The following is a 24,147-nucleotide window of genomic DNA, read 5'->3' on the forward strand; positions in this document are numbered from 1 at the left end:
TGATTTTATTTTTTGTGATTACTCATGTAAAAAAGAAAAATAGCCTACATAAAATATATAAAATAAATACATGTTTCTATCTCGAGGAGCTCCAATTTCAGTTTTAAACCATCATAGTGAGGACATTTCAGCGTTGTAAAGGACATTTTCAGTCTACTTTTAAGAACAATTTAAAGGTTTGAACACTTGGTTTGGTTAAGGTTAGATTTAGGTTTAGGTTAGGATCAGGGTTAGACATTAAATTGTGATGGTTAAGGTTAGGGGCTAGAAAATCCATTATATCAAGAAGTGTCCTCAGTAGTATAGATAGACAAACGTGTGTGTGTTCTTTTACCTACTCCTTCTAGGATTCCTGCCTAATGTTAATCTACAAAGGTGCACTGTGATAGACTCATGGTATAGGATGATGATGATGATGACAATGATGAAGAACCTTTAAAATGTCTTGCAGTGAAATCAAAGATTTTTTTCAAGTGAATGGATTGTATCTAATATTTTATTTTTCCCAATTTATATATAAAAAAGTAATGTAGTACAACGTCAGAATACAGAATGGAGCAGGCTGACAAACAATGTATTTGTCAATGTGACGTAATAAATAAAAACATATACTATATAGACTGCAATAATAAATAAAAAAAATACAGAAATACATTCATTCATGAATAAATTAACAAATTATTAAATACATAAACACATAGATAAATAAATTAGTTGATCCAAAGTGTTTTCAGTAGTCACCTACTTCACTTGTATTAAAGTAAACACTCTTTGTGTGCTGAAAACACTATGAAACTCTCCACCCATTTCCTGGCAGAGTAAATTATTCGGAGACCATTTTCTTTCTCTTCATAACCGTGTGCAGATTTTAGATTTCTGTGGCACTGTTTCATTTCTGTGGCACTGGCTGTAAAATTAGCTGCTCCTTTGAGCTGTTTTAGAAACTCTGTAGTGTTGTTGATGATGTAATCCTGGTGGTGCTTAGTGTGCTTCTTGACGATGTCCGGCAGGTGTTTTTCCAGGTAGTCGGTGATTGAACAGACGGAGGCCTGGATTTCTTCAGTGGTGTTTCCCACAGGCACAGTTATTCCCTCAAGTGGCTTTGCAGTCTCATTTGTGTATTCCAGTGGAGGATGCTTGGAAAATATATGCTTGACCTGGTGAGAAAGTGAGAGTCATTATGATAGGGTCAGTGACCTCTGTGTGTCTATATTGTGTAGGCTGCCTCCACCCCCCTCTCTCTCCTTCCATCCCTCTCTTTTTCTCTCTGTTCCTCTCTTGCCCCCCCCTCTCCCTCTCTCTCCTTCACCCCCAACCGGTCGAGGCAGATGGCCGCCCACCCTGAGCCATGGTTCTGCTCGAGGTTTCTGCCTCTTAAAAGGAAGTTTTTCCTTGCCTCTGTCGCCTAGTGCTTGCTCTTGGTGGGAACTGTTGGGCTTTCTTTAAATATCATCACAGAGTACGGTCTAGACCTGCTCTTTTATGAAAAGCGCTGTGAGATAACTGTTGTTGTGATTTGGCGCTATATAAATAAAATTGAATTGAATTAAAAAAAATTGATGAAGCTCAGAGGCTCTCAGCTGTCATAATGTTTATTTATGGGTTCAAAAGGTCCCTCCATCTACAGCGAAGAGGCAAGATGACTTTGTAGTACCTTTATGTTGTGTAAAACTAATTGGCTTTTACCACTAAATACATCTCAAAAACATGAAAAAGATGCCAAAGCAGGACTATGTTATTCAGTGTCACTGTCTATACACTGTATACGTAATAAATAAATTATGATATGTTTACTTACGTAATCCTTTTCTGCCATCAATAGATTACACAAAGATATGTCTGCAGCCTTTATATTTTCCTTAAGCTTCCCTATATCAATTGGTCGGAAGGCCATGAAGGAGATGTGCATCATCACAATGCAGGAAAACAGGAGCCCTGCAGGAAGACACACACAAACAAATTAAGATGATTTCCTTCTCCATGCACCTTGGAAGTGAAGCTACGCAGGTTTTAAGAGAAGATAAAACAAGAATAAAATCAGTAAAATAAATAGGCAGCCTATTTTTCATTAGCAGGCAATTTCAGAGCCCATTACTACTCAGCTTAGAAACAGGAAGAGACAGGAGACCCCTGCCTGAAGATCTTAAACTACACAAAGGATCATGAGGAGTTAAAAGATCTTAAATATAATCTGGAGCCAGGCCATGTAGAGCCTTAAAAGTATTAAATGTTATTTTAAAATCAATCCTAAAACCGATAGGGAGCCAATGTAAAGATGCTAAAACAGAATAAAAGCATGACTGGACAAGCTCATGTTGCTCAAAGCAAAAATTGCTTTCAAAAAAGACACCAAGATTTCAGGCTTGATATGTTGTGAAAGGTAACCAGTAGATGGCAGTATTTGTTTTGGAATATATTGGGGTCCAATAACAAGGATTTCTGTTTTGTTTTGAAATTTAGCTGAGGAAATCTTTTTGACATCCACTTTTTTATATCAGCCAGGATTCCTGTAGTGAACTCAGCATACTCCAAGAATTGACCTTTGAAGCATGCCATAGTTGATAAGAGGGTAAGATGATTTAAAATTGTTAATAAAAGACACAAACCTTCCTATTTCACAAATATGACGTTAAGGGGTGGCGATGGCGCTGTGGATAAGACACATGCCTTGGTGTGGGAGACATACGTTTGATTCCCACTGTGACACATCCACCAATGTTTCCCTGAGCATGACACTTAACCCATAGTTGCTGCAGTGGCGTAAAACATCTGACATGTATAGTAATTGTAAGTTGCTTTGGATAAAAGCGTCAGCTAAATGAATAAATGTAATGTAAAGAAGATGCTTTAGAGTTATCAAGGTAACTCTAAAGCATTGTTAAATGCTAAATTATTTAAATTTCATTTAAAAACAACTTACCTTTACAATGAGACATGGTGCTACTTGTCATGTGGCTGTTGCGTTAATGCTCCTAAACTGGTACACACAGTGCTTATATAGTGAAACAGTTTGTTTTTTTTTTGTTGCATGCCATCAGTCAATGACGTCTTTGTAGCATTATCATCGAATACATCTTGTTCTATAGGTTTCATCTTTGTAAGTTATAGGGCAATGTGGTTTATTGTGGCAGGAGCCATGCAAACTGTCATAGTTATCTAAGGCTTTGATGTCGGCTAGATTAAAGAAATGACACACTAAAAAGAACTGTCCTTTGCCACTTAATTTTAAACCTAGACTACCTGATTGCATTAGATTTTCTAGAATTTTGTTATTAAAACTTAACAGAGGATAAACTTTAACCAGCTTAGTTTATCTCACTTAACTTTATTCTTTCTGAATCACATTGCTTTCCTCAATCCTCTTCCAAAGAATCCCTATGTTATGGGCTGGAAGTATAGAGGATCCAGATGCAGACAGACGATTTACTGAGATTTGTACAAGGTATGTGCAATGGTGAACTCCAGACAGCGAAAACTCTGTGATGCAGGTGTCGAAGCTGCGCAGGAAAATGAAGACAGGGCAAAAACCAACAGTTGGAAGGGCAAAAACATGAGAAACATTTGCATTGACATTAACTCATTTGGCAGACACTTTTATCCAAAGCAACTAACATTTGAGAAACACTAGGACCCTCATCACGTATTGTAGCACTTAAACTGTATGGCTGCCTGGCCTAACCCAAGTCTACTGTTTTGGATTAAAACACCAGTTTTGCCAATTTCCTGCGCAATTACTCCAGTTTCCACGGAACTTGTCTTATTTGGTAATGAATGTTGTGACATCTCTGAGATCGATACCACAGGATGTTTACTCCTCCTATGTAATTGGTTATCAATTAACCTAAAGTTTTATCGTTATTGGCAAACCAAGATAACAATAGATCACCATGTATTGATTCAACAATGGAAACTTCTTGTGTATTGTAAAAAAAAAAAAAAAAAAACTAACTTTGTCATAACTCAGCCCTGATAATTTCATGAGAACAATGCAGAACAACGTGAAGCTATTCTTCTAAGCTTTTGTATTTAAAGCTTTATTTGGAGTCCTTCTTTAAGTCTTTAACAAACAAGTTCTTAACCACTGCAGTTCTGTGGTTTGAGGGATAGCAATGTTCGTTTGTCAGCCAGTCCACCACTTTGGTCCAAACTGAAATGTCTAAACAACTATTAGATGGACTGCCATAACATTTTGTACAGACATTCAAGTCCCTTAGAATATGAATCCTACTGACTATGGTGATCGCCTAACTTTTCCTCTGGTACCGCCATGAGGTTAATATTTGTGTTTTTTTGGTAAAATGTCTCAACAAATATTAGATGTATTGCCATGAAATTGGTTCAGACATTCATATTCCCCTCAAGATGAATTGTAATCACTTTAATGATCCCCTGACCTTTCATCCTGTGTCATCATCATGTACACGTTTCCATTTGTCCAGCACTGTAATTTATGACCAAATACCTGCAAAACTAATGACATTCCCACCAGTCTCAGCTGGACAATGTGTTTTGCGCTGATTAGGAAATATGAGCATGCTTAACTAAAATAGGGAATGATGTGTTGTAGCAGTACAGGGCGCCTGTGAGTGCCACTTACACTGGTGCTGGGTGCAGTTGGACAATTAGACCATTTTTAATAGCATACATTTACCTTGCCAGAGCAGGTAAAACACAGGTGAGTTTCAGCTGCTTCACCTGACTCCATGCAGTGTTCCTGCAGTGAGACCCAGCTGTTGCCAGGAAACCGACAACCGTTTGTAAACAATAAACACTAGGGGCCTTTTCCTGAAAGACTGACCAAAGGCAAACTGACCTAGCCGTAGCTACTGTGTTTCTCTTCTATGTTACAAATGTCACACAGCAATTACTGTTGACAGGCATGAGCTCGAAAACACTTTCTGCTGTGTTAGAGAAGAAGATTCGTCGCCTGTGTCTGAATGTCTTTCCTTGTGGATATGGCAGCTGGGTGAGTTTTTTCATCTTTAAATTGGTTGCAGTGTTTTCTAGATAATCTTAAAGAATATATCATCATGTCTGTTTAGTGGTTGATAGCACTCTCATAGCTGCAGATAGTAGCTTGTGTATATTAATATTAAAATATTAATAAACACAGTCATTGTGTTCTCAGAGAAAGACCAAAGGCAGTACAGAGGGGGGAGAGACAGAGGAGACAGACTCCCTCCTGGACCTACTGAGCTGCCCTCACTCTCCATGGCGGCATGATGAATCGTGGAGCCCCCAAGCTCTGCCCCTGAGAGAGCTGGCTGTGCTCACACCTGAACATCTGCACTCTGACTTCATTTACAAATACTTTATTGCACTTCGCATTGTGGACAAGGGTGTGAGTGTACAGATTTTCTTCCCTACACCTAAATGTTAATGAGTGAATACTGATTGATTGATTAAAGCCACTCAACACTTTATAACATTGGTAGAACGTACCTGTTTTGTACAGTGTCATTTATAAAAATGATCAGAATCAGCGTAGATGGCCAAGTTCAAGTCTAAGGTATGTTTATTTGTCATTCTACAACACAATGCTGCACAATCAAATAAAGTTTTAGCACCCTTATAGGCTACACACACAGAACATATATATAAATATTTAAAATTCGAATAGAATAAAATGAAAACAACATACAGCTATTTACACATACAATGAACTCTATTCTGTTTTTTGTACTTCTCAATGTTCTTATTATTACTTTAAAATCCAATCCCTGACATTCTTATATCATCCCCCGTGATGTGATGTAATGGCCCCAAAATATTATGGCAAGTTAAAGTTTTCTCTCAGAAGAGTTTCCTATTCAAAATGGGATTGACTTCTCAAAGCAGTGCTAAACATCAGCACACCTACAACCTATGCATTCTTGCTATTTTTGTAGTTGCATCACCAAACCTACAACACTCACTGTTTGACCTAATCAGCTCCTGAAATAATTACATCAACTGTAGGAACAAACTGGGAACAAAATATCAAACACCAAAATACTAGTAACGTTACAGTAACATTCAGGAACAGAGACTTGTGTCCATAAAGCTGTTGCCCAGGTGCATGCTGGGAGGCTTTCCACTACACCTACCCTCCCGGGACACTGAAATATGTTTATTGTTATAATACCAAAACTTGTTATAGTGTCCCTAAACCCAATAAATCTGCAATAGAACCCCCCAATAGAGCTAGCCCCACGTCTTAAAGTTTGTCATATCACCCCATAAAATTCCTAAATATATATGGGTACAAAACCCCCCAAAATCATATTTTCAATTTGACTGGGGGTCCTCTGATGGCTAAGGGGCTCTGAGCAACCATTTAGTTCTTTACCTACTTGTGACAAGTCTGCGCCTGATTTTGTTCAAAACACAAAGTCAATCGATGCTTGATGCTTTAACACAATGGTGAAAAGTTGTTCTTGACGTTCTCTCTGTGTTGTGCTCAGGTAACAGTAATCGACAACGGCCTGTTAAAGTTCTCAAAGCTGGAGGAATTGGTGCTGAGCGCCAACCACATCTCAGAAATCCCTGCAGAATGCCTTCCTAGTACGTTGAAAGTGAGTCACAGTCCTGCACCACCAGCTCACTCTGCAGCTTATCAGATGAAATGAATGATGAAATTTCCTCTACAAACATTTGCCATTGAAGGGTAATTCACAAAAGAGTGCCAAACTGTTTCCTCTCATGTTTTTTAATCACATCAGAGATAAAACACCTGCTGTGACATCACTGGTTGGGGTATGTCCAGTAGTGAAACATACGTGACATACGTGCAGCAGGTGAGGTGATGTAGTGATGATTAACTGTTTGATTGCAAATATGTTTCTTTCAAAGATTTTGGAGCTACGTGCAAACCGGTTATCTGGTCTGAACAGTTTTACCAGCCCTCCGCCTCCTCGCCTACAGTACCTCGGCCTTGGCTCAAACTGTTTAGGTTCCCACAAAGACGTCTCTCATCTTACAGGAAGACACTGGTTAGTGCACACGCACACACACACACACACACACACCGGAAGTCGGCTGTGTTTAAGGAGGTCAACAAAAACTGTGTCAAACAAAAACCTCAAGTGGAATTGTGTAGTTTTTATTGTTGGTAAGGTCTGGCAATTGCACCATGTAATAATTTTTCTACCTGTAACATATTTCACACATGTAGTGATTTGATGACAGTGTGTCTGCTTTTTGAACGGTGACAACTGCTGTGGCAACACTGGAAGTTTTCCTGTGAAGGTAGTCAGCTGGTGGTGACACAGTGATGACTGCAGTCAGGTAGAAAATCTTTTGATCCGAACTAAAAGAACCACATTTATTTTATGTGGTTTCAGTGGGATCAAGCAGTTCACTGATAGCAAAGTTAAACGTTTTACGTTTATGTTGTAGCTGGATGATTGAGGCAAATTGGTGATTTCTGATATTGGGCTATATAAATAAAAGATGACAAAATTTACTTGACCTGTAGACTTTAGCTGTTTATTATTTTAGTGAGAACAAAATTGCCCATGTTTCTTGATGCATTTCAGGAGGCAAATACATTCAAACAATCCAGTTAGATCAGCTAACATAATCTGATATGGTTATTATGTTAGTAAGACATAGGGGAAATTAATTTCTTAAGCTTTCATTCTGTATCATCAGTTAAACAGAAATGTAAATATCTAAAATCACTCTACCGGTTTTACACAGTAAGTTCAGTATATCCATTTCAAGGATGCATCCAGTTATAATAATGTAATAATATCTTGTATGGCACTGGCGGAAAGTTTTTGGCCATCAGAATATATTCCTGGTGTAGAGTAGAGAAGACAAAAGCTTTTAGATCATCGTGTACATAAAGACAAAACATTCTGACTAATATAAACATTTACAGAAATTTGAGGATGGAGGGGGCCTCTTGGACTCATGAGCTCAGTATTTCTATATGTGTCTGGCCTGAACACACACACTGTGCCCCCGAACAGAGACTTAAAATCTTTAACAGGAAACCTGCATTTACCAACTGGAGTTCTAGCGGTTTTTTTATAACAATTAAGCATTTAGGAAGCAGGGGGTCAAATAAAAGATATGAGTTGCAAATGTAGGATCCAACTTTTTTGGACCTTGGCCATTAATTTTTTAAAGATGTCTCTTGTGAGTCCACCAACTTTATGGAAGTGTAATACTAAATCGCTGGAGTGCTCTTTTGAAATAATTTGTATGTTTCATTTTCACTATGCTATCCGTGCTACAAGGTTTATTTGTGAGTAAAAAGGAAAAATGAAAGCAGTTCTGTAGAAAGCAGTTACTGTCTCTGACCTCAGGCCACAGCTGGTGTGTCTGGACCTGAGGGACTGTGAGTTTCAGGACCAGCGGGCCCTGCTGAACGCCTTGAGCACGCTACCCTGCCTCAAGACACTGGTGCTGGAGGGAAACCCCTTCACTCTTGCCTCCTGCTACCCAGGCTTCACTGTGGACAGTCTCCCACACCTCACATGCCTGGATGCCTCGTGGATCTCCCCTGAGGAAAGACGCTGTTTCAGGGGCTTGGCCAAGATGACAGGTGAGATGTTTGTTTTTCATTTTCATTTCCTTTATGTCAAGAGAGTGGTCTTATTAAATTAAATGCAATTTTTCCCCCAGTGAGAAACACCTCTTAAGTCTGCAAAGTTTAGCTCAATGTTCACCTAAAAATGTGTAATAGAATAATTTTCTTTTGTACAGATCTGATAGTGGACCAGGCATCAACCACAGTGTGTGTGGGCAGGATGAGGGGAATCCCAGACCCGTTGATTAGTGCGGATGGAAACGCTCCTGACTTTCCTGTTGTCACCTATAGCTATTTCATCACATACGAATTCCTTAGTCATCAAACATCTGTTTACCTGGTGATGTATCATTCCCACACCTTTCTCTCTTTAGCTCTGTAAGCCCAGAATGTCACATGTGAAAACTGAATTCAAACAACTGTGTTTTGGGCAAAATAAAAAAAATTTCTGCTGTATTTTTTTTTAAATTCACGCATGTTTGAAAATATCATATATGTGCATATATATCTGTAAGAACTTAAAAGTAAACATTTTCTGTCAAGTCTGACCAGAGTCGTTTGTTGCTGTAAGTGTTCCTCCTCTCCATTCTGGCTGAAGAGGGGCAGACTAAAGTCCCCATTCTTAGCAAATATGCATTCTCACATTCAGCTGATACTAATATGTAGTTTCAGCACAGTTGAGTTAGAGAAAACAGGTGGGTAACTTCCAAAGTTACAATCCTTTTAGTTTGAAATTCTTTTTGTTATAAAATCCTTCCATTGCACCTTTGCAAGGAAACCATGTCAGAAGAAACAAAAAGGGGGGATTTTGTACAAAATAGAAAGTAACTTGATTTCACTAACTCAGAATTTTAGATGTTGTTTTTACACAAAGTGAGGACTTTAAATATCACTTCTATTGGAGACATGTTAGCAAAGGCAACATTTATTTGCAGCCAGTATTGAGAGGAGGAACAATTACAGCAAGTCACAGCTCTTTCAGTGTACATTTGGGCATGTGAGTAATGTTTAGAGATAAAAGTGAAAAATGTGAGCCTATGCATCAATCAGTCAAAAGTAAGACAGACAATGCACACATTTAAAATGTTTAATTTAATAGAGCAACATGTTGATCTCACAGAAATCTTTGCCAGTCATTGACAAATAAACACCACAGAGCAGAAAAATACTGTATTAACACACTCAGGTGTTTGCAATCTGATTAATTAAGAATCACTCCAGACTGGACCAATCAGAGTAGCGCTGCCACACGGTCCCCTGTGGGACAAATTGTGTCTATTAATAACAAAAACTCAATACAAACAGAAAGGGAAACAATTATCACAGAAAGTACTACTTGGAAGAAAATGTAATAACAGGGACAACAGAAGGTAACAAAAATATCTTTAGGTTTGAATGGCAAAAACAAGTACAAACTAGCAACTGTCCAAAATGTGTAATATGCCACATGGGAAATTTCACATTCACATATGGAAGCCATTTTGTTGTTGTAGATTAGATTCAACTTTATTGTCATTGTACATAGTAGGTACCATTACGGGAGAAAGAACAGTTTAGCATCTGTATTTGTCCAATACGCTCATGTGCCTTGTTTTGTAAGGTTAAATATACATAAACATGTCCAGAGAACTGTTTCAAAATAAACTTTTTTTTTTTTGTGCTGCTGTTCACAGACATTTGACAGTGAGTCTAAATTTGACGCAGCAGCTACAGCTCATGTGATGGAGGACAGCTCCAGTGACGCTGACCTACGATCAAACAGGAATTGTGAAAAAGAAACATCCAAACCAGACACAAAAGGCTTGATGGTGTACACTGAGGAAACGTGCCATGACATTACACTTGGTAAATAACACTTGACCTGCACGGCTTTCAGGCCAACAGGAAAATGAATTACTGCACAAACACTGAAAAAGCAGAAGCAGTTGTTCAAAGCTTATCAGTTTTTGTAGAATTGACAGAACTGCCTTCAGAGAAACGTACAGTCAGAACAGGCAGTGGAGAGTTATACACACCCTGGAACCAGATGATTGGACAGGTCATTTTTATCAAGAATTATCATGAAACAAACACTTTCCAAACTCACCACTCAGTCTGTGATTTGTTTGTCTTATTTCAACTTGTTACTTGTTACTTTTCCAGTGTCAAAACACAGCACATCAAAGCTGACATGGTCAGAGTGCATGGACTTCAGTGACACACAAACGTACATTGTTAGTGATCTGGGAGGCTTAAAGAGATTCCTCAATCAAGGCCTTTATCTGAGGATAGAGGAGGAAAAGGTAGGAAATAAGGTTTGAGGAGGTAAATGCTTAGATGCTAAATGTTTTTGGACTCATACCTTGGCATTTGACATTTTAGGTCCTGTCATGGCCTGCAGCTTCCGATGACGTCACCGTGGCCAAACCCAGCCAAACTGTAAAAGAGAAGAAAGTCGGGAAAGGAAAAGAAGTGAGCTTATCGTTTACTTCCCATTGACTCACAAATGTGGACACCCCAGGCATTAGTCATCTGGTGGCCCAGAAAAAAACAAGTGGTAATGAGTTAATGGATCTGTTGAAAAGACACATAGAGAAATCCTGGATTGTGCCCAGAATGGGGCTCACAGAAGAGCTCCAACTGCCTAATTCAAACCACCTCAGCTGTTCTTCATTGCATTATACTGTGACCATGTATGTTATAGTTCATTAACAATCAATCTATCTTTATTTGTCCCCGTGGGGAAATTGGTTTGCTGCACAATCACAAGTCATTTTGTCATTTTGTCAAGTCATTTCAACATGACATGACACAGAGACACCAACAGACATACTGATAGACAAACTGCTGCACCGTGCTACAGATTAGGCAGACCAGACCAGCTGAACATCCTGTTTTTTTTCCTGTATGTGCATTACCTGTTAAAAAATGTTATGGCTTGAGGCACACATGAAAATTCTGATCTATTTTTGGTAAATAGAGGGAGGCAATATCATTGCCCAGATTGCAACAGTTCAAATAAAGAGGCAAGGGGGGGCATATCATGAATACAAAAGCAATTGCATAATTACTGAAATTTTTTTATGTTACATTATAGTTTATAATTTTACATAGTCTTTGGCTAACCAATAAAGAGAAGGCTATAAGCTTGGAGTTTATTCCAGTTTTTGGCTAGAGACTCAAGAAAGTTCAATAAATCCAGAGCAGCTGGCAATTCTACCGATGTGCACGAGTAGAACTGACTTGCAGATCACCTTGCTCTCTAATGCCCCTGAAAAAATGCATGCGTGTATCAGTAGATGTGAAATACATATTCAAATTATTAAGGGACTGTACAGAAATTATTGGTGGGGGAGAGAGGGGATCAGATTTTCTTTTGATTGAAGGTAGTGTAGTCTGACTTTTTGGAGAGGGCAGATCAGGGTCTTTTATTGTCTCTCAACCAAAATTGCTATTCTTTTTCAGCCTTTCCTTGTTTACAAACTGATACATCAAAAAGACAATTTCCCCTTGCATGGTATGTAAAGGGGTGAGAGCCTCAGGTTGTGTAACCAGCAAGGATTGTTATAAACATAAACAGTCAACAGGTGAATCCACCAGAGCTGGTCACATCAGCTCTGTGTACGTGTTAAAAATCTGTTTAGGCAGATGAAATTAGCATGCATCTAAAACATAATTTCATGTCTTTGTTACTTCCATCAGTCTCCAATCAAATCTGGTTCCACCAAAGAGAAGTCTAAAGACAAAAAGAAGAAATCTGTACCAGAGATGGTCCAGGACGCCCCTATAAGAAGAATCCTCGGCTCTGTGCATGTCCCCCTGCAAAGCCTGATCAAAAGCGGTCAAAAGGTTGATGTTCTCTGTGACCTTGGTGTTCTGCACACAGAGACGGAGGTGGAAACTACGCAAGCACTTAATGAGGCAAGTTTAATATGCTAAATAAGTGTTTACACAGTATAGTATGATTATTATCTGGTTCATTTCACACATTTAAAATTCAATTTGTGATACACTGAAACAGGATTTATAATGTCAAAAAAAGTGTGATATTGACTATAAAAGGAACAGAAACAAGCAACATGTGGGACACTTTGTCAAACAGACTAATTTCATGTGGGATATGTTTTTCACTCATCTTTAGGATCTGGAAAAGAAAATCAAAGAGGTCAAGCAGGAGGACAAGGAAGCAAAGCAGAGAGGAGGCAGCGATGCTACACATAATACAGTAGCTTCAAAAGGTTAATTAATCATCTGGATAACAGCATCAGAAAATTTCAGAACTTTCCAGCTGTAAAACCAAGGACAGTGATTATTCATTTTAAAAATGTTTTTGACATAAATAATGTAAAATACTTACTTAAATAGTATTCAGGGTCCAATGTAAAGGTAAAATTAAACAGGGTTTGCTTTGATTTATCTGTCAGTAAACTCTTTTCAGCCTGCTTAAAACTCTAAATCTTGTATGATGTTGTCGTCTGTAGGCAAAGGAAAGGGAAGGAAGAAATGTGGGATGGATGTCCACGCAGACAGCTCCGTGCCCGTCCAACTGAAACCAGTGACTGTGGAGTTGAGAGTGGAGCTGGAGAAATGGCAGTCTGCATCTGAAGCTCACCAACTTCTGCTCCCACAACAAAACTCCTAAAGCAAAGTGACTGTTTTATCTTAAAGCACGATAAGCAGCTAAGCCAGGTTTCAGGCCTTTTGTCAGTTTGACCTACCGTCACTTACAGATCCCTCCAAACTAGTCCTGGTTTTCAGGCTTGGGTTTAACCAGTATTAAACTATCCACTAGACCAAATAAAATAAAACCACTCTTTTCCTGCTGACTGTTCACATGCTGTAGAGTTGAATCGATATGTTAAATTAATTATAATTGGATGTGGGCTGCAGTTATTGCACTACTGTTTTCAAGCAGAAAGTATGCTCCTAAATGTACAGGGAAAACCACATTTCCCTGCTTTACAGCATGCATCCTCTTTGCTTACCTTTAAATTATTTAATTTAAATGATGACTTAAATATAATGTAAAAAGCAGTCTGAAGGATATTTGTTTCCACCACATGGAGCCCATCATGTCACCTGTACAAACCAAGTAGCATAGTCCAACTGATTTACTGCCCCATTTAAAAGCTCAAAGTTGTTTAATGTCACAGTGCATGCTACATAAGATAAATGAGCGAGAAATAAGAGAAATTTACTTATGGGACTTAACTCAAGATGATGCAATTGTAAGAACACCAACAAGCTTAACAAACATGGAGGTCTACTCTTGAACATGCACAACTAGTCTAAAACATGCTTATAAACTTTCCTTTAGCTTAATTTAAGACTTCAGTAATACTTTATACTGCTCTGTGGCTTGCTCTTTGCCTCTAGTCTTCTTTGGTGTGAATTCATGCGATCTGTGCTTGAGATCTTGGAAATGCTGAATAACTTGGCCCCATGGACTGTTCCCAGTGGGTCAGCTGATTTGTGGTCATTTGATGACTGCAAATCATAAGGGGTTTAAGGTGGGTCCTGGTCTAAGAAGGGGCCTTAAAATTGTGATATTTACATGGTACATTTTCTTGAGATAAGTTTTTTTTATTACCACAAACTGATCGACACACATCAAACCTGGCAGAGGCCGTATGATTACCGGGACTGCTGGTTGGTTTCTGGGGCTCTGTGCGCAGTCTCTGTGCTCAATTGAATAATCCACACAATTTGATATTTAATTTATACATAAATTTCATTTATTTTTATACAGATATTCAAAACATTTTAAAGAAATGCCTAAGTATTTCATTGTTTCATACAGAAATCCGCTTTTAAATGCAAAGAAACTTTTTGGAAAGGCCCTTTCACTGGATTTCAGGGGTTACAGTTAACAGGGGTTAAAGTGTGAAGTGCTTGAAATTTCACTACTTCTTTCTTACCAATCATCCAGATGTCCGTTCATGAGGACCATAAAAAAGTTCCTATTAAAGCAAAATAGCACTGGGTTTCACTGATCCACCCCAGGCAAGAGCAAGCAAATGCTCCCCTGTGATTACCCTTCACAACATTACACACATACTATCAAACCTTTAGAGTACATAGTATTTCCAGATATAAAAAAATAAACTATAGCTCACCAATTTTTGCGCAAACTGACATTTGTTTTTCAATCAAGTCATTTACAGTTTCAAATAAACACCTTTTTTGATACTATATTACTTTTGATATGCCCCAACAAGCTGTGCAAACAACGTTAGGATAATGATAAATTAAATGATCATCGCTTCTGCCACAATGATATATCCACCTACAGTATCGTCTCACTCACCCAGAATATCAAACACGTTCCCTCCAAAGTCATTTACATTTACAAATAACTTCTGTATATTATTTTTCTGGATGTTTCTGAATTTTTGGAAAGAGATTCCGAGGAGACCATTCCCCTATAAGAGCGCTTAAGGACTGGCGTGGACAATAAAGACGCTTGGCAAAAACAAGCACACGAAATGCACACAAACAAACCAAACCCCCAAAAGCACAACATAATGTGACATGATGTGCAAATATAGTGATTGTGTGAACGAGTGTGGAAAAGACTTCAAAAGGTCTGATCATCGTTACAGGATTCGGTCCAGTGGCCAAAGACCTCACAGATGTCACAGTAGGGCCGCTCTTCGCCCTTACTGCCGTGGTATGTGGTGTGTGGAGGGGAGTCGGGCATCTGCATTTGTGTGGGACAGTCCTCAGTGTCATGGAGGTCGAAGCAGTCGCAGATGTCACAGAACAGCCTTGGGGGAGGCTTCTTCTTCACGGGTTCCTTGCCATGGCTGCAGAGAAAAAGAAACACCTCCGTGTGTGACTGAATGTTTAGAGATAAAAAAACAAACAAAACTGTAGTTGTACTGGAAAGTCGGCTATCAATAGGACTTACCTTTCATAGTTATCCAGCTCACTTGGGTTATTCCCATTGAGAGCAGCAGCTGCCATTGTCTCCAGTTTGTCCTTGAGTTCCCCGTTCTTCCTCTGGAGGTCAATGATGACTGAATTCAGGAACTCAATCTGTAAAGGACATACACAACAGTAGCATTAGTGCTGCTGATGGACAATCATAATCTATTATCCATTAACACATTGTGTTACACTGAACACTTCCTGTGAAGTTTATTCACTGTATAATGTGCCTCAATCCTGTGACAAGAAGTATAGATAACGATAACTATGTCTCACCATATCCCCCAAATAATAACCCAATCTTGATTATGATGGTGATTAGCGTGTCAGCCAAAGGAAAATCAAAGCTTGTAATGAGTCACTAGGAGAGTCAGTAAAATACCCATGTATGATGCGTTTTACTGAGTAAAAGTACTCTACAACGGATCTGATGTCTGCTATCTATTTTAACTGTAGGACTTTTAGCTGAAATAAGAGTAAAGGCTAAAGAAATCAAGCTTGATTCATCTTTGAAAGACCGTTTGTAGTTTTGACACCAACTAAAATGTGATCCACTGGACAAAACACAAGAGCCACAGTGACAGGCAAACATGCACAAGTGAAGCTGATGAAAAACATTAACAAACCGCTGCCTGATGGAGGTGTAGTATTGCCAACATCAGAGACAGGGCAGAGAGGGAGGGAGAGGGAGAAGAAAAAAAAATGAGATTCAAATTAGGACCCACCTACTGCCAGACAAAACACTTAAGTCATCACTGACAGATAAAACAGTATAACATTTTAGAATAAACAGAGGCTGGAGGTGATAATTAGGAATTTTCTGAGAATGATGACACATTTTCATCCCACCACTGTGTGGGAAATACTCCACTACAACCGTGATACTGATTCATGAGTCGTGTCAATCACCCCAATAAGAGCTGAGGTCAGGTGTCAGGAGAGCAATATGCTTTTAGTAAAATTTCAAATCAATTTATATCCACTTCACCTCTGTAAAATATTATACTGTAACAGATATGAGTCAACAATAAGAGTCTGAGCTACTGCTAAATCAGAAGTTGTGTTTGTTAGTGTATGTCTGAGTAAGCAGCACAGTCATTTCACAAACAGCATTCAGTAAGAATTTCCGTACGACTGCCCCAAATACGATGGAAATGGAAATGAGCTCGGGTTATTAACAAACCAGAAAAATTCTACGGGCCAGGGTAGGGAGATATCTTTACACTGAACGTATGAATGGCAAAAACTCTAAACCTATCCAGGCTTGTGTTCGGAATTATTCAGGATGAGAGGAAAGAAAACACACCTGACTCTCTGCAGTCTCCTTATCTTCCTTTAGTTGGTCCAAAATTGCATCACCTGGAAACAACATCAGGTACAAGATTAAATAAAATGCAGGAGTAGACTAGTTAATCTTGCTTTGTTTTTGAGCTCACCTCACAGAGAATGGTCCTAAATGCTACTAGAAACATTAGCTGTGGTCATGAGTTAAACTCATTCTAACCTGAGGACTTGTTGACAGTTTCTGCGCCTGCAGCCAGGCCCTTCTCCAGTCTCTGAACATGCTCCTGTAGATTCGCCTTATCCTGCTCCAAGGCCTGAATTGTACCCTGCAGTGTCTTAACAGAGGCACTTTCTCCACGCAGTACAGCCAGCTGTGACAAAAACAACCCAGGCTATTCAATATTTGTAAAATGTTACGTTCCTCTTTGCTCAAAAAACATATTATAACAGGTGAAATCACTTGCTCAGTGGCAATTTATTAACAGTAATACAAGCACAAATTCAATTCAAGCAGTCATTCATTCTACAAGTCTAAATCTGAGTACACAATCTACTCAGATCTACTTACTAAGTTGAGTAAGTAAAATGCAAGAAGAAATGGGTCACTAAGTAGGATCCTTTGTATACAAACTCAAAATGAAAGTGGGGCAAACCCTCTTGTATCTTTTATTGCTCAGAATCAGCACGAAGTCAAAGTTTGTGCTTCTAAATGTTTCTGTACAGACTCATGTAATATGCTCTGCACACTCTTATATCTTGACTCCCTTGAATTCATTTTATGCAAGCTCAACAGTTCTGTTGACAAGTGCCATGCCTACTGAGAATAAGAGAGTACCATCATGTAATCGATTCTCACCTCGCTCCTCAGGTTTTCCACCTGCTGGTCCTTTTCTGAAATTAAGGCACTGTTTATATGGATGGACTGTTGGAGGGCGGCCTTCTCCTTGTCAAACTGCTCCTTCAAGGTGCTCTCACTATCAAATAAACAATACCAACTAAATCTTAGTTCAGACATTTCACAAATATTTGGTATACTTTTTCTACAGCCATTGTCTTGAGTGTGGAAAAAAAGTAGGAAATTCAGAGCCCAATGGCAAAAAAAACCCAAAACAAAAGAATAACATGCAAAATCAGTAGTGAAAGCATATACAAAATAATTAAGTGATATGGGGCTGTAGATTCATTTACTTTTTGTATAATAACTTAGGATGTATCGTGCTTTGGCTTTGGTCACATTACACTCCAGTCATACAAATGTTCGCTCTGTTTACCATTTACGTCTATTGAAATTTGTATGATGGCTCTGGCTTCTTCTTTGTTCAACTTTATCTTAGCGGATGTGCTCAGTCGGCACAGGCATCCTGCTACCATTTTAATACATTATCACACAACCAGACTACAAACTGCCGCATCACTCTCATACACTATTTATACTAACCCCCCTCGTCGTTGAAACGAAAATGTAATGTGACCGTACCTTGCGTATTCCTAATCATGTGCCTGTGTGGTTAAATTTGTTATTTGTACAATTACATGATGATGACTGATCACAAAATATTAAAAGGTGTGAAGTACCTGAAGGCATTATTGGGCAGGCTTTGAAGGACAAGAACAGCATGGCATAACAGTCATGTAATTACAAATGCACTGCATAATAAGGAAGTGTCACCCAGATGAAAACATTTGTGCTTATTTAGGCAACAGGATTTTAAAATACTGGTGAGTTTGCAGAGATGGGAGAAACTGCCAGAATCACAAAATCATAGTGTATTCTCTTACCTTTGCTTCAACTCTTTCAACTGTTTTTTGAGTTTTGAGTGGTCATCCTTGAGCTAAAAAAAGTTCAAATACAATCATGGTCACAAACAAAATGTTTTGATGGTTGTAGGTTTATGCAAGATTTATTTTTTATTTTTTTAAATACAGATATAAAGTGGTGCACCTTCCCAAGATCACTCTGGCCTTTTTGACTGTTATCAAGCTCCTGGATCAGCCTGTCATTCTCATCTTGCAGCGTCTGCAGTGACTGCTCCTTCTCAGAAACTGCTTCTTTAAGCTTCTCACTGAGTAAATACAAATGTAAAAATCATCTAAGACAACATATTGGTCTTAAGAAATTTCATCTCCCATGTCTCTCAGTTGTCTTTAACCCACCAATTACTTTATACTATTCAAAATTAAATCTGATAGATTAATGTTGTATCAGCAGCCACAATTACAGATATACTCACATTTCCTGGCACAGACTCTTAGTCCTCTGAGTTTCTGTGCAAAGCTGCTCTTTGGAAGCATTCATACCTTCTTGGTACTTGGAATTCTCTTTCTTCAGTTCTGTTATCTAGAACATTGATGACAAATATATGTATAGCTACAGCTACAAGACACATATACCAAATATTTCAAATTATCAATTTCTCTCACATATATTGAGAAGACAGCCACTTTAACACTGACAGCTTACACTTTTTCTGCAAAGACCCATCTCTTACCTGGGTCTCCATCTCCTGCTTGGAGCTGCGAAGCTCTTCCAGCAACGATTGGGCTTCATTCTTCTCCTGCATCAAACTGGCTCTCTCTTTTGTCAGCTGTTCGAGAGCCTCTGCACTCTTGCCAGAGGCCTCTGTAGCCTAAACAGTGCAGGAGCAGGATATTTGTTAAGAACAGCGGTTTCAAATCAAAAGCAGCAAACGGTTGATGTCAACACCTACTGACCTCAACCAAGCAGAATACAAAGCTATTTATAATATACTGTTACCAATGATCATAGTTTAATATTTAACAAATTAACTGCATGCTTAATGAATACTCATCTTAATTACTGATTTACAATCAGCTATCCAAATCTCAGTTCATTACAAGTCCATTCTGGTTGAGAATTAACAACATAAAATACTACACAAAGGAGGGAAATAATTAGTAAATACTCTAAAACCTGTGGCCTCAGAACGGATACTGACACCTCATTAACATATGTAATGAGTCAGATATTCTTCCTTAACCCCTGAAAACTGCCTTGAATCAAGATATTTCATTGTTTCAGTCTATACTAGTTTTGAAATGTAATTCACCAATCAGCTTAAAGAGATTCTGCAAGCCTATAAGTAAACTTTTTTTCCCCACTTTGCATCAGTAGGTCTTGTCTAGTAACATCAATTACACAAATGTGAAACACCATCTGATGGTGAGTGTGTTAAAGATCACCTTAAACCTACATAATCATGTAACCCAGAAGAATTTCGCCTTGTGATCATATCACGTTATAAGCCCACAGGCAAAGGCTGGGAGCTAAGGGTAATTAACAGCGGTTAGTAAATGGAAGATGAAAGTTAGACACAAATAAAGAAAGGAAAGGGGAAAGGGAGACCAACCAGCAAGCATGCAGTGAGTAGGTCACATAGCCCCAGCCACTCTACGGTAAGTGTGTCAGTGATTGCTACTGGAAGAGGAATACCTCAAGCTGCTTAGAAATGGCAATTTTTAGTTGGGACTCGAGCTGCCTGACTTCCCGGGTGGCTTCATCTCTCTCCACCTGCAGGGAATCCCTCTGAGCCGTAAGATTTGAGATACTGGAGGAAATCTCTTCCTTCACAGCGGCAGAAGCAGATACCTCCATGATAGCATTTTTGTATTGTTTTTCCAAAAGTTCTTTATCGGTCTGTAGGTCTTTGATATTAACCTCTATTTGTTTCTGGCTTGCGTGCAACTTCTCTAACTCTCCAAGGAGTCTTGACCGTTCTGCTAGCCAATTTTCTTGGCTGGTGTTGAAAGAAGAAATGTCCTGCTCCAATTTACAGCGTCCAGCTAAAAGGTCCTCCTTCTCTGTGGTGAGGAAGGTCATCTGTTTGCCCATTTCCTCCATCTTAGATAATAGCTGTTTTTTGTCCTCCGTCAACTGACTAGCTTCTTGCTCTTGCTGCTTTAACTGTGTTTTCAAAGCCTCCATATCAACCATAAAAGACTTATTCTGCTCATCAGCATTCTTAAGATTAGAAGAAATGTCTTTATTTTCTTGTGTAACTTTGGACAACGTTTTCTGCAGATCTTCAATTTTTGCGGAAAGACCACCCTTGTCGGATATCGCTCTATTTCGTTCGCTGGATTCAGCCTGTAGCTGGGTCTCAAGAAGGTGCTTGGCCTCTGACATTGATTCAGTCTGACATTTTAACTCCTGGATCTCCTGAAGCAGCCCCTGGTTCTCTTTTTGCAAGGACTGTGCTTTTTTGTCAGCCTCAGTTTGCAATGACTGCAGACGCTGACAATCTTTTTTAAGGTTATCAATCTGTTGAGCAAATTCTAAATTACTCTTCTCAAAATCCATCTTTAGTTTAGTATGCTTTTGAACAAGTTCAGCGTTGCCCTTCTCAAGAATTTCAATATCAGAGTTATGTTTCTGCAGTTCATTTTGTAGGTCAGCCTTTTCCCGTTTCAAAGAGGTAATCGCTGCTTCAACCTCGTCTTTTTGGCATTTAGTTTCCTCTAGCAATTTTGTTAAATGAGACTTCTCTTGAATAAAGATGGCATTATCTCTGGAGTAACTTTCCAACTGGTCCTTAGTTGTTCGGTTATTGCTAGCTAGCTTATCGCGTTCAAGAGAAAGAGCATTTATTTCAGATATGGCTTTTGTGTGCTTCTCTTCTAATTCTCCCTTCTCCCCTGCCAAAAGCTCATAATCCATTTTCTGCTGCTCTAACGCTGAATCCAGGCTCATCTTTTCTTTTCGTACAGCATGTAGAGCCATCTCAGTTTCAAAATTCTGAAGGCGAAAAGCTTGCTTCTCTTGCTCAAAAGACGATAACGCCAATTTCAATTTCTCGTTGGACTGAGACAGTTGTTCTGTTGAGACTTGAAGCTTCTCCTTTAATTCTTCTATCTCTCTGAGAAGCTCTTCCTTCTCATTACAGACTTTTCTTTGGCTTGCAAGTAAGTTTTCTTTCTCCTGCAGAAGGTGAAGCCTCTCTGAATCAGTCACCTGGCTGCTTGTCTTGAAGTCTTCCAGCATCTGGGCCAGGCTCATTTTTGAGGCTTTAAGTTCTTCACACTCACGGACAGAGCTCTCCAATTCTTTCTTTGTGACAGTGAGCTTTTTCTGGAGCTCCTCCTTCACCGTCTCAAGGCTCTTTTTATCCAACACTGCAGCAATGATTTCAGAGGACATCTCCAACTTCTCTTTTGTCAGTATTTCTGTGAGAGCCTGCAGCTGGCTGTTCTTCATTGTAAGATCTTCTTTTTCTAAGTTCAAGGATTTAAGTTTGGCCTGCAACTCAGTATTCTTAGCATCAAGAGATTTTTTGGCATTTCTAGCAGCATCTCTCTCTAAAATCAGATTGTCCTTCTCACATGTGAGCTTCGACCTGCTTTCGCTGAGTTCATCTTCAAGGCGGCTCCTCTCCTTGCAGGCATTTTCATAATCCTTAAGTAGTTGCTTCTTTTTAGCCTCAATTTGCTCCGTGTCCTGCTGATGCTTTAGAAGCAGGCAATTCTTCTCTGCATTTTGTCTTTGAAGCTCCTCAATTTGGGCCTTGTGTTCATCGTTAGCATGCTTCAGGTTTTTGTTTTCAGTTTGAACTTCCTGAAGAAGATCTTTGAGCTTCTCCAACTCCTTGTTCAGTGAATCTGAGTGTTTGTTTTTGGCCAGTAGTTCCTCTTGATTTTTTGAAAGCTTATCTCGGGTTAATAGCAGTTCTTCATTCAGGACAGAAAGCTCCTGGTGACTAATTTCAAGGGCAGAGAGCTTATTTTGCACATCTGAAAGCTGTTTCTCCAGTTTGCTTTTCTTAGCCTTAACATCATCACTTTCCTTACACACATTTTCCAGATCTAGACTCTGCTTTTCCAGTTTTCTGGACACATGTTCAACCTCATGCTTGTAGGAGTCAAGCTCAGCAGAAAGACACTGGGGAAATAAAGTTGAAAGAAAAAAAAGGAGGGGAATATATATACAGGGAAACGTAAGATGAATCCAAAAATAAACCAAGCAGAAATGGACATAAGTGATATGCAATTGGACAGGTTAAGCTGCAGAAGCATCAAAAATGGCAAAAGATTACACCATAGCTTACACCACAATGATTTCCAAAAATATAAAGAGGAACATTTTCACTTCAGCCCTTACTTAATTTAAATAAATATATTAATTACATTGATTCCAACACATTTAACTGACACATAAACAAAGAGTGGCTGCTGGCTGCCACAGTGTGTGTGACTACGATCACTTCCAGCATCGTTTATAAGACTTACTTGAATTATTAGGAAGATCCACATTACACATGGATCCCCTATGTATATTATTGTAAATATACTGTATTTCTTTTTAGAAATGAACTGAAAATGCCTAGGCTGTATAGGCTAATACTGTCAATGAAGGCCTTCCATGATGTAGAAATACACATAAAACTACATTCTGTTAGAAAGTGAAAATGTTCTACTTAGATGAAATATCAGTATAATAAACAATGCTAGCAGGGGTACATGGAAAAAGTGGTTATCATTTAATTTATGAAAGAAAATTGAAAACTTAAAACATCGACTTCAAAAGGTCAATACTGATTCAACTTGAACTCAAATTGCATCCTACACAGTGCATACAGTGAGGAAAATAAGTATTTGAACACCCTGCTATTTTGCAAGTTCTCCCACTTAGAAATCATGGAGGAGTCTGAAATTGTCATCGTAGGTGCATGTCCACTGTGAGAGACATAATCTAAAAAAAAATAAAAATACAGAAATCACAATGTATGATTTTTTAACTATTTATTTGTATGATACAGCTGTAAATAAGTATTTGAACACCTGTCTATCAGCTAGAATTCTGACTCTCAAAGACCTGTTAGTCTGCCTTCAAAATGTCCACCTCCACTCCATTTATTATCCTAAATTAGATGCATCTGTTTGAGGTCGTTAGCTGCATAAAGACACCTGTCCACCCCATACAATCAGTAAGAATCCAACTACTAACATGGCCAAGACCAAAGAGCTGTCCAAAGACACTAGAGACAAAATTGTACACCTCCACAAGGCTGGAAAGGGCTACGGGGAAATTGCCAAGCAGCTTGGTGAAAAAAGGTCCACTGTTGGAGCAATTAGAAAACGTAAGAAGCTAAACATGACTGTCAATCTCCCTCGGACTGGGGCTCCATGCAAGATCTCACCTCGTGGGGTCTCAATGATCCTAAGAAAGGTGAGAAATCAGCCCAGAACTACACGGGAGGAGCTGGTCAATGACCTGAAAAGAGCTGGGACCACCGTTTCCAAGGTTACTGTTGGTAATACACAATACAAGACGTCATGGTTTGAAATCACGCATGGCACGGAAGGTTCCCCTGCTTAAACCAGCACATGTCAAGGCCCGTCTTAAGTTTGCCAGTGACCATTTGGATGATCCAGAGGAGTCATGGGAGAAAGTCATGTGGTCAGATGAGACCAAAATAGAACTT

At 39.0% G+C, this 24,147-nt stretch overlaps 2 protein-coding genes across 6 annotated transcripts in view; one reads left to right on the plus strand and one right to left on the minus strand.

The window, feature by feature from the left end:
• Positions 1 to 4,743: 4,743 nt before the first annotated feature.
• LOC123959600 (leucine-rich repeat-containing protein 43-like) lies at positions 4,744 to 13,328 on the plus strand. The gene is made up of 12 exons (XM_046033721.1): positions 4,744 to 4,966; positions 5,129 to 5,341; positions 6,444 to 6,554; positions 6,832 to 6,971; positions 8,295 to 8,533; positions 8,695 to 8,858; positions 10,192 to 10,363; positions 10,661 to 10,800; positions 10,880 to 10,969; positions 12,200 to 12,418; positions 12,639 to 12,735; positions 12,979 to 13,328. Exons 1-12 carry the CDS (start codon positions 4,880 to 4,882, stop codon positions 13,137 to 13,139), a joined length of 1,833 nt encoding a protein of 610 aa, XP_045889677.1. The 5' UTR covers positions 4,744 to 4,879; the 3' UTR covers positions 13,140 to 13,328.
• Positions 13,329 to 14,210: 882 nt separating this feature from the next.
• clip1a (CAP-GLY domain containing linker protein 1a) overlaps positions 14,211 to 24,147 on the minus strand; it is a 28,407-nt gene continuing 18,470 nt past the window's right edge. For 2 of the 5 annotated variants that reach the window (XM_046034485.1, XM_046034482.1), the window contains 11 exons: positions 20,163 to 22,604; positions 19,201 to 19,338; positions 18,943 to 19,049; positions 18,654 to 18,774; positions 18,491 to 18,543; positions 17,568 to 17,685; positions 16,932 to 17,082; positions 16,734 to 16,786; positions 16,054 to 16,059; positions 15,408 to 15,535; positions 14,212 to 15,303 (listed from right to left, as the gene is read on the minus strand). In XM_046034485.1, coding sequence (XP_045890441.1) covers positions 15,075 to 15,303; positions 15,408 to 15,535; positions 16,054 to 16,059; positions 16,734 to 16,786; positions 16,932 to 17,082; positions 17,568 to 17,685; positions 18,491 to 18,543; positions 18,654 to 18,774; positions 18,943 to 19,049; positions 19,201 to 19,338; positions 20,163 to 22,604 — 3,546 coding nt within the window. In that variant the 3' untranslated portion in view covers positions 14,212 to 15,074. Of the gene's footprint in view, positions 15,304 to 15,407; positions 15,536 to 16,053; positions 16,060 to 16,733; positions 16,787 to 16,931; positions 17,083 to 17,567; positions 17,686 to 18,490; positions 18,544 to 18,653; positions 18,775 to 18,942; positions 19,050 to 19,200; positions 19,339 to 20,162; positions 22,605 to 24,147 lie in introns of all 5 variants that reach the window. The other 3 variants (XM_046034484.1, XM_046034483.1, XM_046034486.1) reach the window with 3 other exon arrangements.

Source organism: Micropterus dolomieu, linkage group LG21 (genome assembly GCF_021292245.1).
Source record: "Micropterus dolomieu isolate WLL.071019.BEF.003 ecotype Adirondacks linkage group LG21, ASM2129224v1, whole genome shotgun sequence".
Classification (NCBI taxonomy): Eukaryota; Metazoa; Chordata; class Actinopteri; order Centrarchiformes; family Centrarchidae; genus Micropterus; species Micropterus dolomieu.